Below are 21,467 nucleotides of genomic sequence, written 5' to 3'. Positions count from 1 at the left end.
CTCTCTCCTCGCTCTCTCTCTCTACTATCTCTCTCTCACTCTCTCTCTCATCTCTCTCTCTCTCTCTCTCTCTCTCTCTCTCTCTCTCCGCCATTCCTCTCGCCCCCCTCTCCCATGGTGCTTGCTGTGTACGCCGATCCCGAGACCCTTGGTCGGGGGAGTCCACTGCATCTCACCAGCGCAGCTCATGTAGCGCCTACACACCCATTGTTGTCTTTTTTGTTTCGTCTTCGTTTTGTCTCCCCCTTCTTCCGTAGGTATGTGCAATGTGATAAAAAAAAAAAAAAAAAAAAAAAATACCGTACATATCGTACATACCGTAGATACACATCATGGCAGTGCATTATAGTACAAATGCGGCACTGTCTCACTGTGAAAACTAGAATCATCACCACCAGTTTAGTTTATGTATGTAATGAGAATTCATGTAGGTTAGGAGTTCCTACTGCATTAAAGGCTTGGCTGAGTCTTTGCATGGAAACACATATGAAGAGGAGAAGTTCAATTGGAATGAGTTTAAAATTTGAAGATTCATGCTGAAGCTATCATCGGCCAACTAGTAATGAGTGTCTTTGGGTGATGCACGGCGCTAAATGGTTGGTGGTGAAGATAAGAGTGGGTGTCACGCCACATGCAACACCCTTAACGTGTGGGCTTGCAATCCTCAGGGTGCGCGAGAAAAAAATTATATTTATCACCGACAGCTTGCAGTGCTGGATAACTTATCTTTCAAGTCACACCCCAGGCTTGCATGGAAGGATAGACTATGCATGTGCTTTGCGTTGCTCACCCGAGTTAAATGCACATGTATTTCAAAAATACTAGCATTCCACCTACTGAATATCTACCATACAGCAACAGTAGCAACGCAAGCAAGCAGTATCAACAGTAGCCTTTGACACTCGGTATCCTACACCAACTTTCTACGCATACATGTAATTATTATTCTTGTACCGGTCCTGAATGGGACTCACAACGGCAGAATTGACTGTGAGCATGTGTGTGCGATAGTGGGTCCGGCAAAACAAAATGAAAAAGAGATTCTAGTACAAGTATTAAAGGTCAAATTTCAGAAGTAACAGTTCATTTCCACACCCAGTGTATCATGGTGTATGGCGTATAGCTTACCTGGGTGACACCATGTTTGTGTATAGTTGTCATGGCACCGCGTACACTCTGCAGCCGCTTCGTCAGCGCAATGTGATTCTGCTGCAGTGTGATGGGCTGTGCGGGAGGTGCAGTCGCGTCTGTGCACGTGACATTGACCTGCTGGCCTCGCTGCACCACATTCCATGGCAGGTCGGGAGTCGGATACAGGGGACTTGGACCAACGGACGTGGTGATTTTGATCTGGCGTACCTCGTTCTTAGTCGCATGACATGGTTGTGGATTAATACAGCAGCATGCCAGCAGAATGGCAGCTAAGGTGGTGACTGAATACAGTGAATAGACATAGAAACAAGCAAAACAGAATTCACGGTTCGCATTAGACTCGGCTGTAGGTCGAGTTTTCCGCACCCGTAGGGACACTACCACCATCCAGCTGTGGATCAAGGCGCAGATGCAGCTCCTAAAGTGGTGGGAGGTGAGTAGATCACACCCACCACAAAGTGGCAAAGACCGAAAATCCCATTTGCTGCACCCATATGCTTCCCAACAAGCAAACCAGATTCAAATGGACCTGGTTCGAATACTCTAGACATCTCTTCCCTGTTACACGTGTCGGAGAAGAGACCTTGTTTGTCAACATACCATAGCTTGAACAGGTCAATACTGAGATGATTCTGCAACTGCTGCCATGGCATTACCTACAGAATATGCCTATAAGCCATTATCATAGTGTATTATTGCATGCAGCCCCGGTTCTGGTTTTGGATGTTTATCTGCTGCAGGAATTTTTCCAGTGCAATTATTCAAACTGGTGGCATCCTCATAAAACGGGTCTAATGAAGGTCCCTGGTTCCACTGGGTCAGTCGTCTTGGGGACTGTCACTGTCAGTTGCTCTTGGGACATTTCCCCGTAGATCATGGGATCATGTTGAAACAGAACGGTTCCAGGCTGTCCACGCAGCAAGCTACAGTACATGTACTATGCTTATCACTTGAAGTATCAATCATGCTCTAATGTAGTACGCTGCTGTGGTTCACACCTTTACTCGCACTTTGTGGGTATATTATGTATAAAGCAGCATTTTAGGAGAACCAGGTGTCAGGATGGAGTCTACACTACAGCGTGGTATGCTCTCCTGTAGATATACAACCACCTGCCGTGAAACCACTCCTGACACTCCTGTGTATGGTCTGCACACGGCGTTTCAGCCGTCCTCAAGACATCGCTAGACATAGTTGCACCTCCCGTCGCTCCGCAAAAGCAAAAACAAACAAACAGTGAAATAGCCGTTCACATTCCGCCGGACTCTCAGGGCCCCATGCCGCGTCCCGAAGACAGCACTCCTTCAAGTCGCCATCCCGTTTGGGGACACATAGCCAATCGTTGCAGTGGGCGAAGGAAGGAAGGAAGGAAAGCAGCATCCAGAATTATCTCATTACTATTGCTTGATGATGGCCTCGTGCGTGAAACTCGGAGTTGAAACGAATTATTCATCCTCTCCTGCATGTCGTGATCATCGTCCCGTGGCCGTATGTAGTCTGTCTGTTCGCCAATCTTAGCGACTGGCTCAGGATTGCAGTAAGATTCCGCGCACTGGATATTGTATACTCAGCATTAATTTTGCATTTCTCAAACTCACAGGTGTGGGGTTCAAAATTTGACGGCAGTGAAAGTGTGTCAACGTGCAACGTGGACAGGGCTAGGGGACAGAGTTACCGCTATCAATGCACGCCTACATGTAGCGCCTAAGACTGTCTGACACAGCGTTATCCGCCATCATTCAAACACTCACCTGTTCTGCGGTGAAATGGCACGCTGGTACTCAGCAACATTGTTATCACCTCTCCACCTCTTCACACTGTCACACACTTCTTGCACTGGATGACAATCGCCCTCCTCCGCAATCGCTCTGTTTTCACTTGTTCGATCCTAATCGGTAGATTCCCATCGGTGTAGAGGAAGTACAATCTCTCTCACTCTCTCCAGGGTCTGTGCTAAGATCTTAGCGGTACTTTCAGCTTCGCTTTCAACTTCCGACCGCTAGGCTTGAGCAGCAACAAGACAGGACGCGTCGACGGAAGCGGTTGCAAGTCACAAAATGGTCGTTCTCTTCACAACTCAGCTATCACAATCGTTCTTGCCACTACAATGCACTGGGATATGGACTTGCGACCGGGATGCCGCTTCCACTGTTCCAGTGTGTCAGAGATGTACAGTTCTGACTGTAACTGGGGAGTATGAAGTACTACGGGTTATGTGTGCGAATAGCAGTGCTCTCAGTAATCCCAGTGCCAGCATATCACACAGCTACATCACCTGGATCATCGGCGGCGGGTGTGAAACTGACCAGGTCGTTGACCTGATGATACTCGTGGACCTACAATGATTATGTACTACTAGCACGCTAGCTCCATCGAGGTGTCCTTCTGTCTGACGAAAGGAACGAAGCCTGTCTGACGAAAGGAACGAAGCGAAAGTGCAAGTATTAGTTACCAGTGATCTCGACTGCTCCAGTTCCTGTCCTCTGTGGCCGTGACGTGCTTGTCGTAAGCTCCCCAGTTTTCACCCAGCCTGCGTCCCAGACTCCCTGTGAGTGGCACCAGTCCTGCTGTCTCATAGCACGCATAGTATAGTGTCTCAGGCACGGAAATGCGACTATGTAGCCGACAGTCGATGAAGAGCCTCATGAACTCGTCTGCTGACCTGTAACGTGCCTGCCTGTGTCCCTGGCTAGAATCGCAGTCACTGCACACATTGCACACCTGCTCAATCGTCATTGCTCGACCTGATTTAGTGATTGCTGATCTTTTCTTTGCTTGAGCGTGGAGAATGTACGTACAGTGATAATACGCCACGTCCCAACTTCCTAACGACCTTCAACTCCTCACTTACCCTGGGTCAGTCGTCTGCACCGCGCAACACGATCTAACACGGTCCGTGTGCACTCGACTGCTAAGTTACATTGGAAATACAGCGTGGCAATACAGTGCGTGGGAATCGTTCACACTCCTGTACATCCATGCGCGTACACGCAGAGCGCGCGTACACACACAGAAGTTGGAAGTGAAACTAAAACTAAAGCATGCGCATGGACAATTCTGTCAAAAATAATTTTAAATTGAAAGAATGTACCTCGTCCTCAGCCTAACCTGTGTACCGGTAGCAGATCCAGAATTGTTCCACTACTTGTACAAACCACAATCCCCATTATGCATAACACACATCCACTTGTACACATACATGTACATGAGTTTGAGAGTATGATGTGTGCATAGTAGTCTGATCTACACTGTACATACATGTAGGCTGAAGCGTGGCGAAGAGGGAGGAGTGACTGCCCCGACCCTGAGCTGAGGTCCGTCGGTTTCGTTGTCACCCCTGCCTTGCAGTGCACGACTAGTCGACTGTACGCCCTGTATCACCGTGTACTGATTCGACCAGAATGATGTTGTCCATGTGTATGTGTCTCTAGCCATGTACGGTCACGTGATATCCATTAACGTTAGCCACCAAATGTGACCAATGCATCTTCAAGCATTAAAACGTTTGCAGAACAGAATCCTACTCTGTATTTCCAAGTTAGTTTTAGTCGTACTACAGCCTACATGTACTTCTCAGTTCTAACACTCACTCACTGCCTGCTACCACGTATTCCAGAGGCTTCAACTTTAGGATACAGAGCAACAGTATGGCACTATGGGTTTCTTCTCGTCGATCCCTCAACAACTCTCCTTAGTCTAGCAAGGAGAGTTATGCCAAAACCATTTCACATGCACGAATGTGAATGTTCTCTCCTACGACGTCATGAAGTGTTAAGCCAGGCTATCGGAGCCATGCACATGGACTTCAAAGGTCCATCACCGGCTTTGTACTAGCAAGGTGGAAAGAGAGATTGTGTAGCCTTGGACATGAATTAAGCAAGCTTGAACTGGAAGCTGTTATATTGAAGATAACATTGTCATACAAGTCATGCAGATACTGACTCCTGAGGTCTACAGTCGACTTCGCTAATAACGACTGCGGATATAACGACAATTCGCGAATAACGACAGAATTTCCATGCCCAGAGCAAAGTCCCATCCAACTGGAATACAATACAATGAGACTTCGGGTATAACGACACTTCGCGAATAAGGACACTTTTCTGATTCCCCGCCGAGTGTCGTTATAAGCGAAGTCTCATTGTACAATCATGTACATGTACGTCATAGTACCTACTTTTATCACACCATGCTGTACCATGACATGATACAGCACTGATACATTATATCCAATATTCTTGAACTAACTTTACTTGAGTAACAATTAGAATACTGGGAATGGAGCATTAGTTTTGACGCTGCTAAGGACTTTGGACTTGATTCGTACGTACGATTGCAATGACCCATCCATCGTGTACCACACTGTGACAGTTCATGCTGATGGCAAAACGAGCCAGGCCCTGAATTCATTTGCACTGGGACCGGGACTGGAGCCAGTGGAGGATATATTCTTCTAACGACCTACGTATACTCAAGAATCTGTATTGTAGTGGCCTAGCAGACCTAGAAACAAGAGTCCATACATGTAGTTCCAATTACGTGTGATATGTTATTGGCTGCCATTGAGTTTGCCTATCCTTACAAAGGTCCAAACTCCCATGATGTACTGTATCTTGCTAGAACTCATAGTAATCATAGTCCCCATACCCCGCTCATCTGCATGTGGACCAATATTCGGCAATAAGTAAGTTGAACACGTACATGACATTGTGCACAAGTGTACCGTCATGGTTCACAACGGGACAGACACTGAACAGACTTTGTTATTTTACTTTTCTTGATAACTAGACCACGTTAAAAAAGGAGCTCCACCATGAGATGGAGAGGGAGAGAGAGGACAAGTTGTAAAAATTCATAAAGACAAGGTACACAGGCAGCAGAACGAGCAGTTGCGGTTTCGTAACTCCGAGTTTCACGAACTTAAGTTCATCGATAATCAGACGGAAATTGGCACTGACCCTGCCCTAAGAGTACTGCTATGTATATGTACTATGAATGTGGCAAGCCCAGCATAACAATTACCATTATGATACATGTACATGTAGCGCGATATAGAGTGTGTTCCGAAAGTGTTAGTTATCTGTGTATTTAAACTCGGATACTGAGCCAGTAATAAATGTACAAAAGAGAACACACAGCAGTCGGCATTCGTTGTTGCCGCGGGACTCAGCTTGTGCACATTTTCGCTGCGCTCACCTTCCCCTATTCGGTCCTACGTAACCATGAACCTTCCAAGTATTAGTTGGAAGGCTGTTGATTTGCGCACTGGAGATGTATTAGAGCTAGGTCTCGGGTCGCTGAATGTCTCAGTAGCCTGTCAGTTTTGTGCCCTATTATCGCACTTTCTGACCGTTTACCATCTTGTTACAGTCGTGGATAGTTGCTGCATAACTCGTTCTCATGTGTTTCTTCTCTTTTTCACATTTATCTGTGTATTGTTTTAACAATACACAGATAGTGATGTTCTTGTGGAATCAGGTGGCAAAGCTTGACAAAAGGTGTCATTTGGCCTAGCGTTAGCTGCAGAGAGAAAGGGTTACACACAGACAAGGTAACTAGTAGTTTCAACTAGACCTTTCTATTCGTACCATCACTTTTCAAGTCGAATACAAAAAGAAGTCGCCAGCCGCACAACTGTCCTGCATAAAAGCAACCGCACGAATGGACCACCGGACACTGACGATGATGAGAAAGCCTCGGCGATACTCCGTCGCCTGACATCGTCACCGGCCTGCCTAAGTGCAGTCTGCAAACATGGCACTCATTCTCACTTCGCTATTGAAGCGCGTGCGTGCAACAAATCTGACCTTGCTGTGCTGGAGGCAGTGTAGATCTACATAATCATTGCCAAGCTGAAGCCTGAACTGTGTGTGCAAACGAAGTACACATGTATGGAGGAAGGGAGGAAGGGAGAGAGCGAGAGAGAGAGATAGATAACTTAGATAGATAGATAGATAGAGCGAGAGAGAGAGAGAGAGAGAGAGAGAGAGGAGAGAGAGAGAGAGAGAGAGAGAGAGAGAGAGAGAGAGAGAGAGAGAGAGAAGAGAGAGAGAGAGAGAGAGAGAGAGAGAGAGAGAGAGAGAGAGAGAGAGAGAGAGAGAGAGAGAGAGAGAGAGAGAGAGAGAGAGAGAGAGAGAGAGAGAGAGAGAGAGAGAGAGAGAGAGAGAGAGAGAGAGAGAGAGAGAGAGAGAGAGAGAGAGAGAGAGAGAGAGAGAGAGAGAGAGAGAGAGAGAGAGAGAGAGAGAGAGAGAGACGTGGCCGTCACTACTTCTGGTTTCCCAAGACTCCACAGTTTTCACTTTTAGTTCCCAACTCCACGTACATGTAGTTCGAACGACTGGACTCGTTCCCACTGTATCAGCGCCCAAATACCCCTGGCACCTGATTAGATCCTGTGTACTAGTACTAGTATCGGATTTGATCACATCGGTGGCAAGTGCATCATATTGCCCCCGCCCCCACCCCCTTGCGGTATGGGCGAAGGGGGGGGGGGGGGAGGCGAGGGGATTTTCAAACAGGTATGTCCTGTACAGGGAGTCGTATATGCCCGGGTATATACATGTAGGACTCCCTGGTCCTGTTTGATTTTGTGTTTTCCGAGACCTTTGTGGCTTTGTTAGCCCTTGGCGGGCAATACATTGTATACATTTTAATGCCAGCAGAAAAATTGGCACTTTTCTGGTATATCTCATGCAAACTAACTTTGGTATGTGGGTAAAGAATGGAGCAGAGTTCAAGGAAGTGCCTGCCATATGCCGGTGTGTATGGTTCTGCCAATTATTTCCCTGCTTTTCGAGCGGAATCTGCCGAGCATTATCCGCCAAGGCCAGGGGGCTGGCTACCTACCAGTTACTTTCATCATGTTGACTCCACTCGGCCTCACTGCGCCTGACTGCCCTGAGGACAGAACAGAAGTGCATTTGTACGAGATCGAGAAATCCGGTGAAGGCTGCGCAGCGCCGCTCACTGGCGCATGGCGCTCAGATCTACGGAACAACACAGACAGTCAACTGCTGCTGTTATCCAGTAACAGCTGCACAGTCGGACTGTCACTGCACTGTGCCAGTGCAGAGCATCATGCATCAGCATGCCCTGCATGCTGCAAGCTGCTGCTACTGTCCGGGCGGGGTGTCCTTGCCGTCGGCGGGTGGCTTGACTGTCCTCATGACCTCGATGAAATCTCGACCGCGACACAGCCAGGAGGCAGGACGGCCGGATCAAACTTGCTGTCACTGATACCTCTGTGTCAGTGCTGACACTGTCTGTACTGAGTCTGTTGTAGCTCAGGGTTCATATCATATCAGGCTTTGAAACAGTCCGAAAATTTCCCATATTACAGAAGGCCACTTTTCCCATTTTCCACATTGATGTTCGCGCGCTGAGTAAATAATTCTAACCGAATGAGCGTTTCTACTAAGTTGTAGATCTACTAGCAGACGTGCTCTTTGTTTACATACTGCGCTAGTTCGACGCTAAGTCCGCTACACGGAGCAAACATTTCCAGCAGCGGAGGAAGTCGTTACTTAGCACTTTTCCGACCAGAATATTTATTTCAGATCGTTCCATTTCAATTGTTTGGTAACCTCTCCTTGTAGAGCCGAGGACTAGTTAGCGAGTGGTCATAATGCGTAGCGAGTTGTGGATCCTGTGTGTTCTGTGCACACACCTAGCCAGCCATGCCGGTAGAGCCGCTAGCAATGAAGCAACGGAGCACAAGACGCTTCGCGCTGTCGAGAAATGGCACACACAAAGAGTAAGTGAACAGTTGAATGGTGAACGCCCATAGAATACCATAATAACTGCACCGTGAGCAGTGCAGCGCGCGTGGCGTCTTTGAGTTTCTATAAGGGTTTGCCATGTTCGGGTTCTAATTCATGTTTTCGATAATGTACTTGACCTGAAAAGTGGAAGGCGGTGAAAAAAAGAGGAAACAGTCAGTCACGCATGTCGTTGCGCATGGATGTTGTGTCGCTGTGCAGCACTAGCACCAGCGCTCATGTGATGCAGGAGCATCTTCGTACCCTTCCTAACAGCGTCCATTGTCATTCACTGATCAGAGTAGATCAACAGACAGTGCACTAGTGCAGTATCATAATATTATTAATTGTGTCCTTTAACATGTAGTACAATATCATGTAACACTAATAACACACTCTGCTGTCTGTGTGTGTGTGTGTGTGTGGTGTGTGTGTGTGGGGGGGGGGGGGGGGGCTTCCATAGTCAATTCACTTCATTTCTACTGGAAAATAACTAACTTGTTCAGCTTCATTGTTATCACCATGGTTCTATGTGGCAGTCTTAGTGACATCATTTTTGGGATGCTTTTAAAAATTCCAAAAACATTATGAAGGTGGAACTGATTTCGGACGCACATTAGTTGCATCACAGCGAACAGGCACAGCTCAAATAATATTACTACTTGGTTTGCACTACTATTAGTATTAGATGTTAGGCCTGTAATGTCTGAAGTGTGATCGTTATCGGAGAAATGAAAAAATGTGGGGTGGTAAATCTACGACTCGCCAACTCTCCAAAGCCGTAATGTTATCAGGACTGGCTGTCGCAATGAAACTAGAAATGAACAAAATCGCAATGATCAGTCCACCATGGTTAGCACAATGATCAGTCCACCACGGTTAGTGACTGCTCGGGTTTGTATAGACCACTCCTCCTGTTTGACATCACCAGCCATTCTCTCTCTTTCCTGACATTGTGTACCAGAGAAAGATGGTTGAGACCCCTACCCACTCCGACAGTGCTGTTTGCTCTAAACTGTTGTATCAGTGTGCAAACCTGCAAGCTGGTAGTACAGAGATTAGTTCCACTCTTCACTTCTAGTGTCTGGACATTATCTTGAGTGCTATAATTCAAAAAGAGAGTGCCAGAGATTCCTGATATAATGGGATAACTGTAAAATAGCTATGAACAAAATTAAGCTGGCGCTCATGTCAAACAACAAAGCAGCAAAGGTTCAGTTCCAGAACGTTTTCTTGTCACATTTATCAAATGGAATCTCGTGACAATGGAATCTCGTGACTGACTAAAAAGAGATAAAAAGCAGTAGGATAATGTACTCTTGAGTTTAATGGAAGAACTCTTAACGTTCAGTGCACAGTGGCCAGTAACTGCCTCACCACTCCTAGTCCAATATGGGTACTCTACTATCACTAACTTTATGACTGTAGTTCCTATTTCAACCCGGCACATGACACACTAGTAGATGTGGGAAGAAACATGTCCCATGTCCTAGCAGCAGATAAGAACATGAGAAAGTTGGTACGTGTGACATTGTGGGACCTTCTGACACTGGGTCCTTGTCAACACTCAGCTGGTTAAAGTGAATTGGCATGACAATAAATTTTCCCCAGAGGCAGAGGTCCAGAATCTACACTGAGTGTATGGCATCACTGAACACCTGCTCCACTACTGTCACTAGTCTCCAGTCTATTGTTTGTTAGTATTGTTAGTATTCACAGTGGGCACCAGGCACTAAGGCTGTAAGAGCAGAACTTTGACAGCCACTACAGCAAGGTACTAGTCAGTAGGGCTGCGCAAAGCACCAGCACTGAAAGTACCAGCACTGATACAGCAGCAAAATCCGTAGTACTTCAAAGTACTATTCATTATTTTGTATAGTTCTTCACTTCCTGCTCAGTGGGACACCAGGAGAGAGGAAGTGGGATTTTAGAATAGCTTAATGCAATTATCGCATATCCCAAATCTGCCAGCTTGGATCCTAGTAGTAGTAGTAGTGGCCTATTCCTAGCTATCATTACAGGAGCTGTGTATGCATCCTGGAGGCCCCCACCAGCACACACCTACAATAATTAATAGGCTTCCAGTCTTTGGGGAAGTCAGCCTGAAATAAAATAATACCAATAGATCCTCATTGATGATGCAAAGGGAGTAAGCAGGCTGCATGCCACTGGCAGCAACTAATTTTAGGTGTATCTTGTTGATCATGGCTGTACTGCTTTGTGCTTTTGTGTGTGTCTGTGTGTGTGTGTGTGTGTGTGTGTGTGTGTGTGTGTGTGTGTGTGTGCGCGCGCACGTGTGTGTGTGTGTGTGTGTGTGTGTGTGCGCATATGTGTGTGTGTATTTTGTGCTTATAGAATACTCATATAGATGTGGCTAGTCAGTTACCCGCAGCGGCAGGAAGATCACGTCGCCAAGCCACAGGTGGCAGGATGCCCATACGTATCTATGCATCATATGACAGTACAAGCATGAACACGTATGTTATCATGCTTTTAAGATGTTGTATCAATGTCTTTACTACAGTATGTATTTCATTGCACCAGTGGATATTTCGGTTGTTGCTGTGGTGAGCATGCTTCCAATAAGGGTAGTGATGGTGTGTTGAGGCCGCGCTGGGAGGGGGTGGGGGGACGAATATCAAGCACGGCTAACTCTTCCTCATTTCTATCTGGTGCCATCTCCGACAAGATCACCAATGTATCCACTTCACTTCTCTCTTATCCCCTCCCCCCACCCACCCTGTAACCCAAACCGTCTCCGAACACAGGGGAACCATGGTCTTCTGCCACTTTACTTTCACGCATTACTGGCACTGCGGGGTTGCGAGTACCTTTTCCTGGTCGTGAATAAACATGTATTTCCTCTAAATCTGCGCATACACTATATAATCAGACCACCTTGAGAATGGAAGTGTTTAGCTCATAGTCAGTTTAGAATGTCGTCAGTCTTCTGAGGCTCCGGTATAGTCAGGTCTACCTTCTGCCTTTTCTTTCCCTCCCAACGGGCTGGCTGCCCCCCCCCCCCCCCACACACACGCACACCTAGATCATACTGCAGTTACTGTTGTGATTAAAAACAATGATATGGCTTATCATGCCTGCTTTATCTCCCCTTGTCACCCTTGTCAGTGCTACTGAATATGGACAATGAACTTCGATGCTCAGGCAGTGCTAGACACATGCACACCGGGACACACACACACACCATGTATACGCCCGTCGCAAGAGAAGCACGCAAATCTGCAAATGCACTGGATGTGCACCCACAGATTTTCTCTTTATAGCAACGATAGCGGATCTGATTCTGATTGAAACAGATCAAGACAAGCGCAAGATAACTGTCTAATCCACACAACGGGCGAAACCATGTGAATCGACCCCCCAATGCACACCTGGTCTACACCACACGGAGTACATCGGAAAAGGACGGCCAAGACAGTTACCTATGCACACCGTACACTTGCTGGGGTAACCAGTATAGACAGCACGCTGCTTTGATAAAAGCAGACGCTAGATGCACTGGTACCTTGAAGTGAGATTGGAGTTATTTTACCAACCAGCCTCGACAACTGGGTACTGGGAACCCAGGGCCAACAGACGTACCAACAACCTCAGCCATGAAAGCTATATAGTAACGACACACTGGATTGTGGAGCCGAAACTAGTCCAACTTCCAAAATGCTTTGGCAAGAGGCACACACACACACACGCAAACACACCTCAGACCTCAGACCTCAGACATGCCCATCGCGGAAGCGATGATAGCGAACAGCTATGTTAGACATAGCAACTTGTGCTGGGATTACACCATTCAACAGCTTGCAAGGCTGATGAATTGACCGCCACTATTTTTAGCCTGGTATCCACCACACAGCTGTTTGAAGTGACTTTTTCTGGCCAGTGAATCCCTATTTTTCATTTTTCCATTTTTTTACGCACACACACCACACCACATACTCCGGCATACACTGGCTGTTGGTAACCACCCAGGAGAATGAAAGAAAAGTCAGGAAGAGTCCGAGAAAGAGAAGAAAGACGTGTGCGACCATAATCGTCGGGAATTACACACACACACACACACACACACACACACACACACACACACACACACACACACACACACACACACACACACACATACCATTTGAGGCAGTACTCAGTCTTGCCAAGATACCAGTATCACAGCTTGCACACACAGTGGAAGTCACTTAGTACAGTCTACTTGCGATAAGACATTGTCCGGAGCATGGGTGTATTGATACTGAAGTAGGTTAGGATAAGAAGTACCTCGGATAGCAAATACGCTTTCCTGCTGCCCATGTGGGTAACGTTAGGTCTTATCAGAGTCAGTCTACTGTGTCCGCAACACGGTGGGGTCACATGACTACTGTGTTTACACTAGGTTCCAGACCATGGTAAAATAAATACATAAGAATAGTACGCTAGTCACATGACTTGTCAGGTACGTTACCATGGTTACTGGTCACAGCAGTATCAGTATCGGTCTATTCTCGGGAGTGCACAGGAGGGGGGGGGGATGACATTGATATCGAGTAGATAAGTCCTACATGATTCTTATTTGTGGGCGCTGGGCAATATGTTGTAAGATAATGTCTGTCATCTTGACAATAACTAATGTACATGTACTGTGGTAAAGATGATAACGGCAGTAGTACATGTAGTAAGAACAATACATGTAGACGTTATGCGATTACATCATCAGTTGAGATGCTTTGGTGAAGTCGCGGACACGCAGCACAGCGCTGCACTTGCACTAGCCACTCACGCTGCATACTTAGCGCACATTAGAAAATCTGCTGACTCACCCATGATATCCTTCACATAACCTCTTTATTCAGGGAAAGATGCAAACCTCTTTAGCGAGAATAATCACACGAAGTGCATGGAAAATGCTGATTCTCAAACGAATGCCAAGTCTTATAATCATGCACAACTGATGTAAGTGTGAAGAGGTTGGCATACGTGTGATATGTGTCGTGATAGCAATAGACAACAAATGGAAAAAATGCCTAGAACTCAGTATCGTGACTGGTAACGATTCCTTTCTGCCGGCATCCATCCAGTGACGAAAAGGCAAAGAAATTACCTGTGGAAATGTTTTGAAATGTTGCTGGTAAGGAGCCTGGAGTTAGTGCTGCTGTTGTTCAGTATGATTGCATTTCTTGTCTTCAAGAAAGCTAAGATGATCTTGATACCGCTGACAAGAAAATCACATATCTTCATTTCTGCTTCTCTGCTTTCCTCCACTGTAGGCTAACAGCTAGTAAGAGAGAGCTTATCATGGTAAGGTGATGTTGACGCTGACTATCTGTGTGTGTACCCTATTGAACAGCTGTGCAGCATGTTGTCAAGTTCCACGAGGGGGGGGGGGGGGGAGGAAAGGGGAGGAAGATGGAGGAAGCAACTGAGCCTACCCCTTGGCAGTGAGGGGGGGGGGGGGGATTAAGCGTTCTTTGGCATGTGATAGGTGATACTGAGCCAAGTCGTGGTGAGAGTGTATGTTACTTTGTTCTTCTAGCACATGTAGTGATGTTCATGCTTCTCTGCAGACTTTGACCACTGACGCTGTCAACTACTTCAGCTCAGTTTATTCAGTAGTGCCACTGACATCACCTATTCGAGTTCCACGGTAAGTAAAGGCAATACGCCATTATATTCACTGCGAGAGGGAGCAACTAAATGCAATGCTGCAGCAGTTCTAGTAGTAAACAAAGTACAACACGTATCGTAAAGTACCGTTCATCCCTCCCTCACCCCCTCACCCCCCCCCCCCTCACCCCCTCACCCCCTCACCCCTTCCCCGCTGTGCCGGTCACTTCCTGGCTGATTTTTTGGCAGTGGGCGGGAGTTAGATCAAAGTAGCTACATGTACAAGTAGACAACAGATGAGACGTGCCATGCTGGGTTGGGAACATGCCATGCTGGGTTGGGAACATGCCATGCTGGGTTGGGAACATGCCATGCTGGGTTGGGAACATGCCATGCTGGGTTGGGAACATGCCATGCTGGGTTGGGAACATGTCCATGCTGGGTTGGGAACATGTCCATGCTGGGTTGGGAACATGTCCATGCTGGGTTGGGAACGTGTCCATGCTGGGTTGGGAACATGTCCATGCTGGGTTGGGAACGTGTCATGCTGGGTTGGGAACGTGTCCATGCACAGGCATACATGCCCATACACAGGAGGGCATGCGTCGTCGATCCAACACTGTATTTTGACGTATACACTGAAATCGAACTTAATTAAAGGTAGAAATTGGACAGGGGCGGAAATCAGAGAGGGGGTGGATCAGCGGTACTTTATGGTACTGTATGTCGGTAGTAGTAGAAGCAGTCTGAATGCAGATAATTATTGTGTCAAGTAGGATCAATATGCAGCTGATTAGGTTGCCCATACTACAAATCATTATCATTACACCTCTTGTCTTCCCTGGTATCGGCCCTGTGTAATTCAATAATTACTTGAGTAGTTATTTTTGAACCTCTCTCCCCAGGGGACTTTCCTGGGGTGACGCGTATGACCAGTTTTTCAAGTGTGTGTGTGTGTGTGTGTATGTGTGTGTGTGTGTGTATGTGTGCACGTGAAATGTGTTTTTGTGTCGGTCCAGTACTTGCACGGGTGATTTATTCATCCCATCTCTGTCGACACCGGGACAAAGGGCTTGCTTGAACGGCTGTACAGCACAGACTCTGTGTGGTGGAGTTGTGCCTGTCCCAACATCACATCTAACTGTAAGCAGCAGCGGCAGCAACAGCAACAGCAGCGTAAACAGCAAACAGCGGCAGCAACAGCAGCAGCAGCAGCAACAGCAGCATAAACAGCACAGCAGCATAAACAGCAACAGCTGCAGCAGGACATTGCCTTGTGCTGGCTGTGACTGAACATATGTGACCTCTGACCTCTGACCTCTGACCTGCATGTCACATATGGGTCATCCGATTTATTTTATTTCACTCAACTCGTGGTCCATGGCGTATTGGCACACAAAGTGCGATAGAGGGGTGATAGCCAACCACGCCATTTGAAGTTCCTCATGCATACAGTGACATCGGGTGCAGGGTTCACATGGAAAATTCGCTTGCTTTTAGCCTGGTATGTTCATGACATTTTGCTGATAGACTAGCCAGGGAGGGGGGCATCAAGGTTTTATACTGGTATGCGGATGCTTGTTTGTGTTTGCTCTGTGTGTGTGCGCGCGTGTGTGTGTGTGTGTGTGTGTGTGTGTGTGTGTGTGTGTGTGTGTGTGTGTGTGTGTGTGTGTGTGTGTGTGTGCGTGTGCGTGTTTCTTTGTTTATTCAGAATTGTACCCAGTGTACGCAATCATCAGTCTGCACATCCAGTGGCAGTAGTGGTGCGGGTGTCAGCAATGCTGACTTGGTCATATACGTTGGTGCTTACAGCACAATGGCACGTTGCTCTGGTAACACTGTTGCCTTTGCTAGTTCATGTGTGCAAGAAGCGACGTTGGATAGGTAAGATTGCGGGGCTGCATGCACATAAAGCAAGCCCGTTGCACTATGATTATTTTGGTTCATACATATAGTCATATACACCGCATTGCCCTATTCTTGCCCCCCCCCCCCACCTGGGTCGTAAGCAGGTATTTGCCAGTGGCATCACACTAACTAGCCTCATTCATGATGAAATGCGGCCTAATTCATGAAGTAATGTGGTCTCATTCATGATGTAATGTACCCTCGCCCATGATGTAATGTGGTCTCGTTCATGATGTAATGGGAAGTGAGGTACACAGCGACAGTGTATGTGTCTACTTGCCCGCAACCTGTGTAGCTGTACTTGGTACGGCGGTATGCCATGATGCACTCGCTGAATATAGTCACATTTGATAGGGCCTACATCAATCATGCTCATATTATTTCAATTTCCTCACTTGAATACTAAGTCAAACTTAAATGTAAGCCCCCCCCCCCCCCTCTACCAGCCCGTTTGGTCTTGAAGTTGAGTGTGAAAGATGCGATGTGATTTCAGTAAAGTAGAATGCAGAGACGTAATGTTATCACTGTTGTCTGCTGTTGCTTCTCACAGACCAGTAGCTGGCTACATCAATTTGTGTCCAGATACTCTAAATCTTGACACGGCTTCTTACGCGGCAATCCAGGGTACCATTCGCCATGAAATCTACCATATACTGGTAAATAAGACTAATGTGTGTGAGAGAGTGAGAGAGAGAGGAGGGGGTAGAGCATGTGTGTGTGTGTGCGTACGTGCATGTGTATGTGTGTGTGTGTGTGTGTGTGTGTGTGCGTGTGTGTGTGTATGTGTGTGTGTGTGTGTATATGTGTGTGTGTGTGTGTGTGTGTGTGTGTGTGTGTATGTGTGTGTGTGTGTATGTGTGTGTGTGTGTGGCGTTCTGCTTGCATCATACAGTTGTACCTGTACTACGAAGTAGTAGTGTAAGGAAACAGAAGAACATGCTGACACTCAGTCTGTTATCATTTCTGGTTTCTAATCATTTTCTGTTTTTGGTGTTGCTATCCATGCTGCCACTGTTGTTGCTGGGCGGTGGTTGCTGTTGTGTTGTCTTTCAGGCATTCTCTCCCAGCTTATTTGCCTACTACCGTGATTCATCTGGAAATCCGTTGACCGCTCGCCTGGCCAGCCGACCCAACACTCCAGCAAGCGGCTTCGTGACGACCACAGCGTTAGTGAACAGATACGCATTACTTGAATGCTGTGCTCTGGGTATTGTGCGTCTTGAAACACTCTTGACCTACCTTGCCTTGCGTGTCAGAGTATTGAGCAGGGGCGGATCCAGGAGGGGTTCCAGGGGTTCCGTGGAACCCCCTAAATTTTGTAAATGTACAACTGGAAGCCACATGCATGTGCATATACATGTACATGTATCAGCTAGTGTTCAGTTTTGATTAAACTGGAACCCGCCTGTAGAGATCGCTGGATCCACCGGTGATGAGTGCCCTCACTTCGAATTATATTCATACAGCTGTGGGTATTGTTCATTTGATTGTTCAGTAGATCTGTGATAAGCCCTACTACTGTCGTGGACATGGAAATCCGGTCGATTGACCGGGGCCGGCGCCCTCGGCGCGTACAGACCCGCTGCGTGCAGGGTACATGTTGATCCGATACGACTAGCGCGCTGCAGCGCATAAAATGCATGTGTGTACCGCTTATCCACGGCTGAATGGCCAGCGCCCTGGGGCCGCTAGACATGCGACCGGATTTCCATGTCCACCCTACTAGTACCAACATGGCAAGCAGGATAGTGTACAGTTAACCGTTGCCAATAGCAACCCGCGACTGTGCATGAGAAAAGTGTTGTCGTTATTTTGAGTTGTCATTAGTCACAGAGGTGCCAAATCTCCCGATCAGTCGGGAGATTTCCCGATTTTGAAGTTGTTTTTTAAACATCTCCCGATCTCCCGCCCAATATCAAAAACAAGTTGCAGCCGCCTTGTAGCCGTTTTTATTGTCAACTTCGTCAAACATGCACCCACCCACCCACCCACCCACCCACCCCAGTACGGGAAAAAATAAAATAAAAAAGCATGCACATGCAGTAGATGGTATAGAGCCAGCTACGTGCGCGCTGCACCTACATGTACATAATATTGAATTACTCTTGTTACTCGTTGGCTTTAGTTAGGGAGACTTTTTCATTAATGTTAAAGTGACGCTCCTTAAATTATTTAGTAGATCTGCCATCCCTGACGTACCGCAGTGTACTGACTGTAGTGGTGGTGCTGGTTGATGTTGTGCACTGCACCTATATCATTGTGGTGCCCCTACTACGTGACATGTTGTATAAAACGCATGTATATTGCTGGAAAAAAGCACTCGTTCGAAGGCCAACCGACCTTCCGCCTGCCCTCCCGCCTGCCGGGCTACCCCCTTGGAGGGAGATCTCCCGAGCAAAGAATAAAATGTAATGAACTTGGCAGCAGTCTGTATTTGTAAGTTGTTACAAGTATTCAGTCGAATAGTTTCTAGGTCTGATGATTGTGTCATTATTTGTGAGCTGTTGTTATACGCAACGTGTTATTCACAATGTTGACTGTACTTAGTGATCCTAGGTGCCTGTGTATCTTATCCAGCCATCATTATTGATTAATGCACCCCCCCCCCCCCCATACAGAGCACCGGTAGACAATGCAATGTGTGTGTGTGTGTGTGTTTGTGGGTGTGTGCATGTGTGCATGTGTGTGTGTGTGTGTGTGTGTGTGTGTGTGTGTGTGTGCATGTGTGCATGTGTGTGTATGTGTGTGTGTTTGTATCCGGATGTGTTCTGCTTGACAGGATTGCAGGTTTATCGTTTGTGAATGGCAGTACATATCAGTGGAACAGTAATACGGTCAGACCGATGACACTGAGTGGTTGGGTGGCTGGAAGTGCAGCACCCACTACTCTACAGACGTACTACATGGTTACACCGAAAGTTACGGTAAGGCAGACGGTTGGCTGTCGTGTGTCAAATACCACTTGAGTATATAGAATGGAACACAGAATAGGAGGACTGGTGGTGGATCCAGAGGAGTGGCCCGGGGGGATCTCTCCTTTCACTTTTTTCACAATGGGTTCCTATCATGGCGGCTAGTCCCTTGTCAGTACTAGAATGTAAAGTTAGCTGCAGTTGTTCCGTGGAGGATATGCCGGAGCTGCAGTTATCCTGTAGAAGAGACGCTGCCTTTCAAAACACCTTGACAGCAAACTGTGTTGTCATAGGGCTGAAAGTTTGTTATCAATAATGACATATCTTCCTTGATTGTTGTCCCCAATGCTTTCTGGACAAGGTACTATGCTGGCATGGAGACCCAGTTTTCCGTTTCTCCAGACATCTTTTGATAGTATTCTAGTGGTATGCAGCTACCCACTGCCCACGTTGACAATGTAGCACCTTTCTTGTAGGTATACTCTTTACCTACTTTTGTTAACATGATCCTGACCCTGACATGCACCTTAGGTATAGTCTTTACTAGTGTTGAAACGAATAATCGAATAATCGAATAATTTAGAATATTCGTGGGGTGAACGAATAATCGAATATTCGTAGGAATTATCAGAAATCGAAAAAAAAAAAAAAAAAAAAAAAAAAGATCTATGCTCAGTGCTGACCCTGCTGATATTTGCAAGGCGTAGATCTGCTCGCAGTATTTCTTCTCAATCTCTTTTCCTCTAAGTTTTAATCACCTATCGGTATCTAGTAATACTTCTGTTCTTTCCATACGAGGGAAACATGGATGCAGTGAAGATCCAATTTTGGCAATTACGCTCGACCAAGACCCTATGCGATATGCAGAGCTGGATCAGGCGTTGCACACTCTGGGGGGTTATGTACTCTTGGCGGTACATGTTAACCGGTTTTGCACCTCCACATAACAAAACCCGATAATCAGCAAAAAAATTAATATAATATAAAAAACTACTGAAAAAGTGCTGAAAAAGTGTTGAAAAATGCCATCATGCGTACGATAGAATATAGATTATTCGTTCGATGGAGGGCGAAATTATTCGATAGATTATTCGTTCGAAGAATCCGTGTTCGGTTTAAACACTAGTCTTTACCTACATGTACATGATCACCCTGACATGTTAGGTTTACAGCCGTAGTATGTGGCTCTTTCAACGCTGATATTAGCGCCTTGCTGGCTCTATGTTCTCACTGTATCACATGGTTTGTGTTGCTACTTGTTCATGCCTCCGCTCACGCCTTCTCTATGCTCAGTCTACTCTATTTGAGTTCCTCTTTACCATCATTTTTCATTCTCAAGTGAAACACCAACATGTTTCAGAAAGCGGCTGGCCCGGTTAGGCTGAATCAAATCATTTACAACTTCAAGACACCAGTCAGTGTTTTCCTGCCCATGTAGAACTTCAGCGGCAAATCATAACCCGACAAGTCACTGCAGCTGTTTCCCATGTCGACTTGAAGCCCAAGCAATGCCGGTACCAGTAACTGCTAGAAGTAAAGCCAGTTTATGAAATGGTCTTGAGTGCAAGTAATCGCCTACCTCTGTACCGCAGGCATCATGCCATCATGCCATCATGCCATCATGCCATCATGCCATCATGCCATCATGCCATCATGCCATCATGCCATCATGCCATCATGCCATCATGCCATCATGACATCATGCCATCATGACATCATGCCATCATGACATCATGACATCATGCCATCATGCCATCATGACATCATGCCAATACAGCTATGACTGTACTGATATGACTGTTTGATATTTCATGCTGCCGGCTTGTGTTCCTTTTTCGTGTTTGCTTAGGAATTTGTGCGTTCTCACTTTTCCTGCCCAACCCTGGAAGGTGCCATCCTTGAGAACCAAGGTGGAGAAGGCACAGCGCTGACACATTGGGAAAAGCGTACATTTGAGGTTTGTTGTGCTAGCATGCCCATTTGCACACTGACAATGTGTTTTGGCAGCATAGCAAACACACAGCACTAGAATGATTCTTTGGGGCAACGCACCACTGGCACCACTGCATGGTGCTCAGTCTGAGGAACTGAATGTCTCCTCAGTTGTACGTACTTTCTCGGTCGGATA

At 46.7% G+C, this 21,467-nt stretch overlaps 1 protein-coding gene across 1 annotated transcript in view; it reads left to right on the top strand.

The window, feature by feature from the left end:
* The first annotated feature begins 8,440 nt into the window (after positions 1–8,440).
* The window catches only part of LOC135816196 (leishmanolysin-like peptidase), a 33,488-nt gene continuing 20,461 nt past the window's right edge, over positions 8,441–21,467 (top strand). Inside the window, exons 1-10 of the mRNA XM_065329595.1 lie at positions 8,441–8,905; positions 11,265–11,386; positions 14,183–14,213; positions 14,480–14,559; positions 15,539–15,662; positions 16,231–16,403; positions 16,978–17,083; positions 17,481–17,593; positions 19,207–19,351; positions 21,189–21,296. Coding sequence (XP_065185667.1) covers positions 8,777–8,905; positions 11,265–11,386; positions 14,183–14,213; positions 14,480–14,559; positions 15,539–15,662; positions 16,231–16,403; positions 16,978–17,083; positions 17,481–17,593; positions 19,207–19,351; positions 21,189–21,296 — 1,131 coding nt within the window. The 5' untranslated portion in view covers positions 8,441–8,776. The remainder of the gene's footprint in view (positions 8,906–11,264; positions 11,387–14,182; positions 14,214–14,479; positions 14,560–15,538; positions 15,663–16,230; positions 16,404–16,977; positions 17,084–17,480; positions 17,594–19,206; positions 19,352–21,188; positions 21,297–21,467) is intronic.

Source organism: Sycon ciliatum, chromosome 4 (genome assembly GCF_964019385.1).
Source record: "Sycon ciliatum chromosome 4, ocSycCili1.1, whole genome shotgun sequence".
Lineage (NCBI taxonomy): Eukaryota > Metazoa > Porifera > Calcarea > Leucosolenida > Sycettidae > Sycon > Sycon ciliatum.
This window is presented reverse-complemented; position numbering and strand designations above follow the sequence as displayed.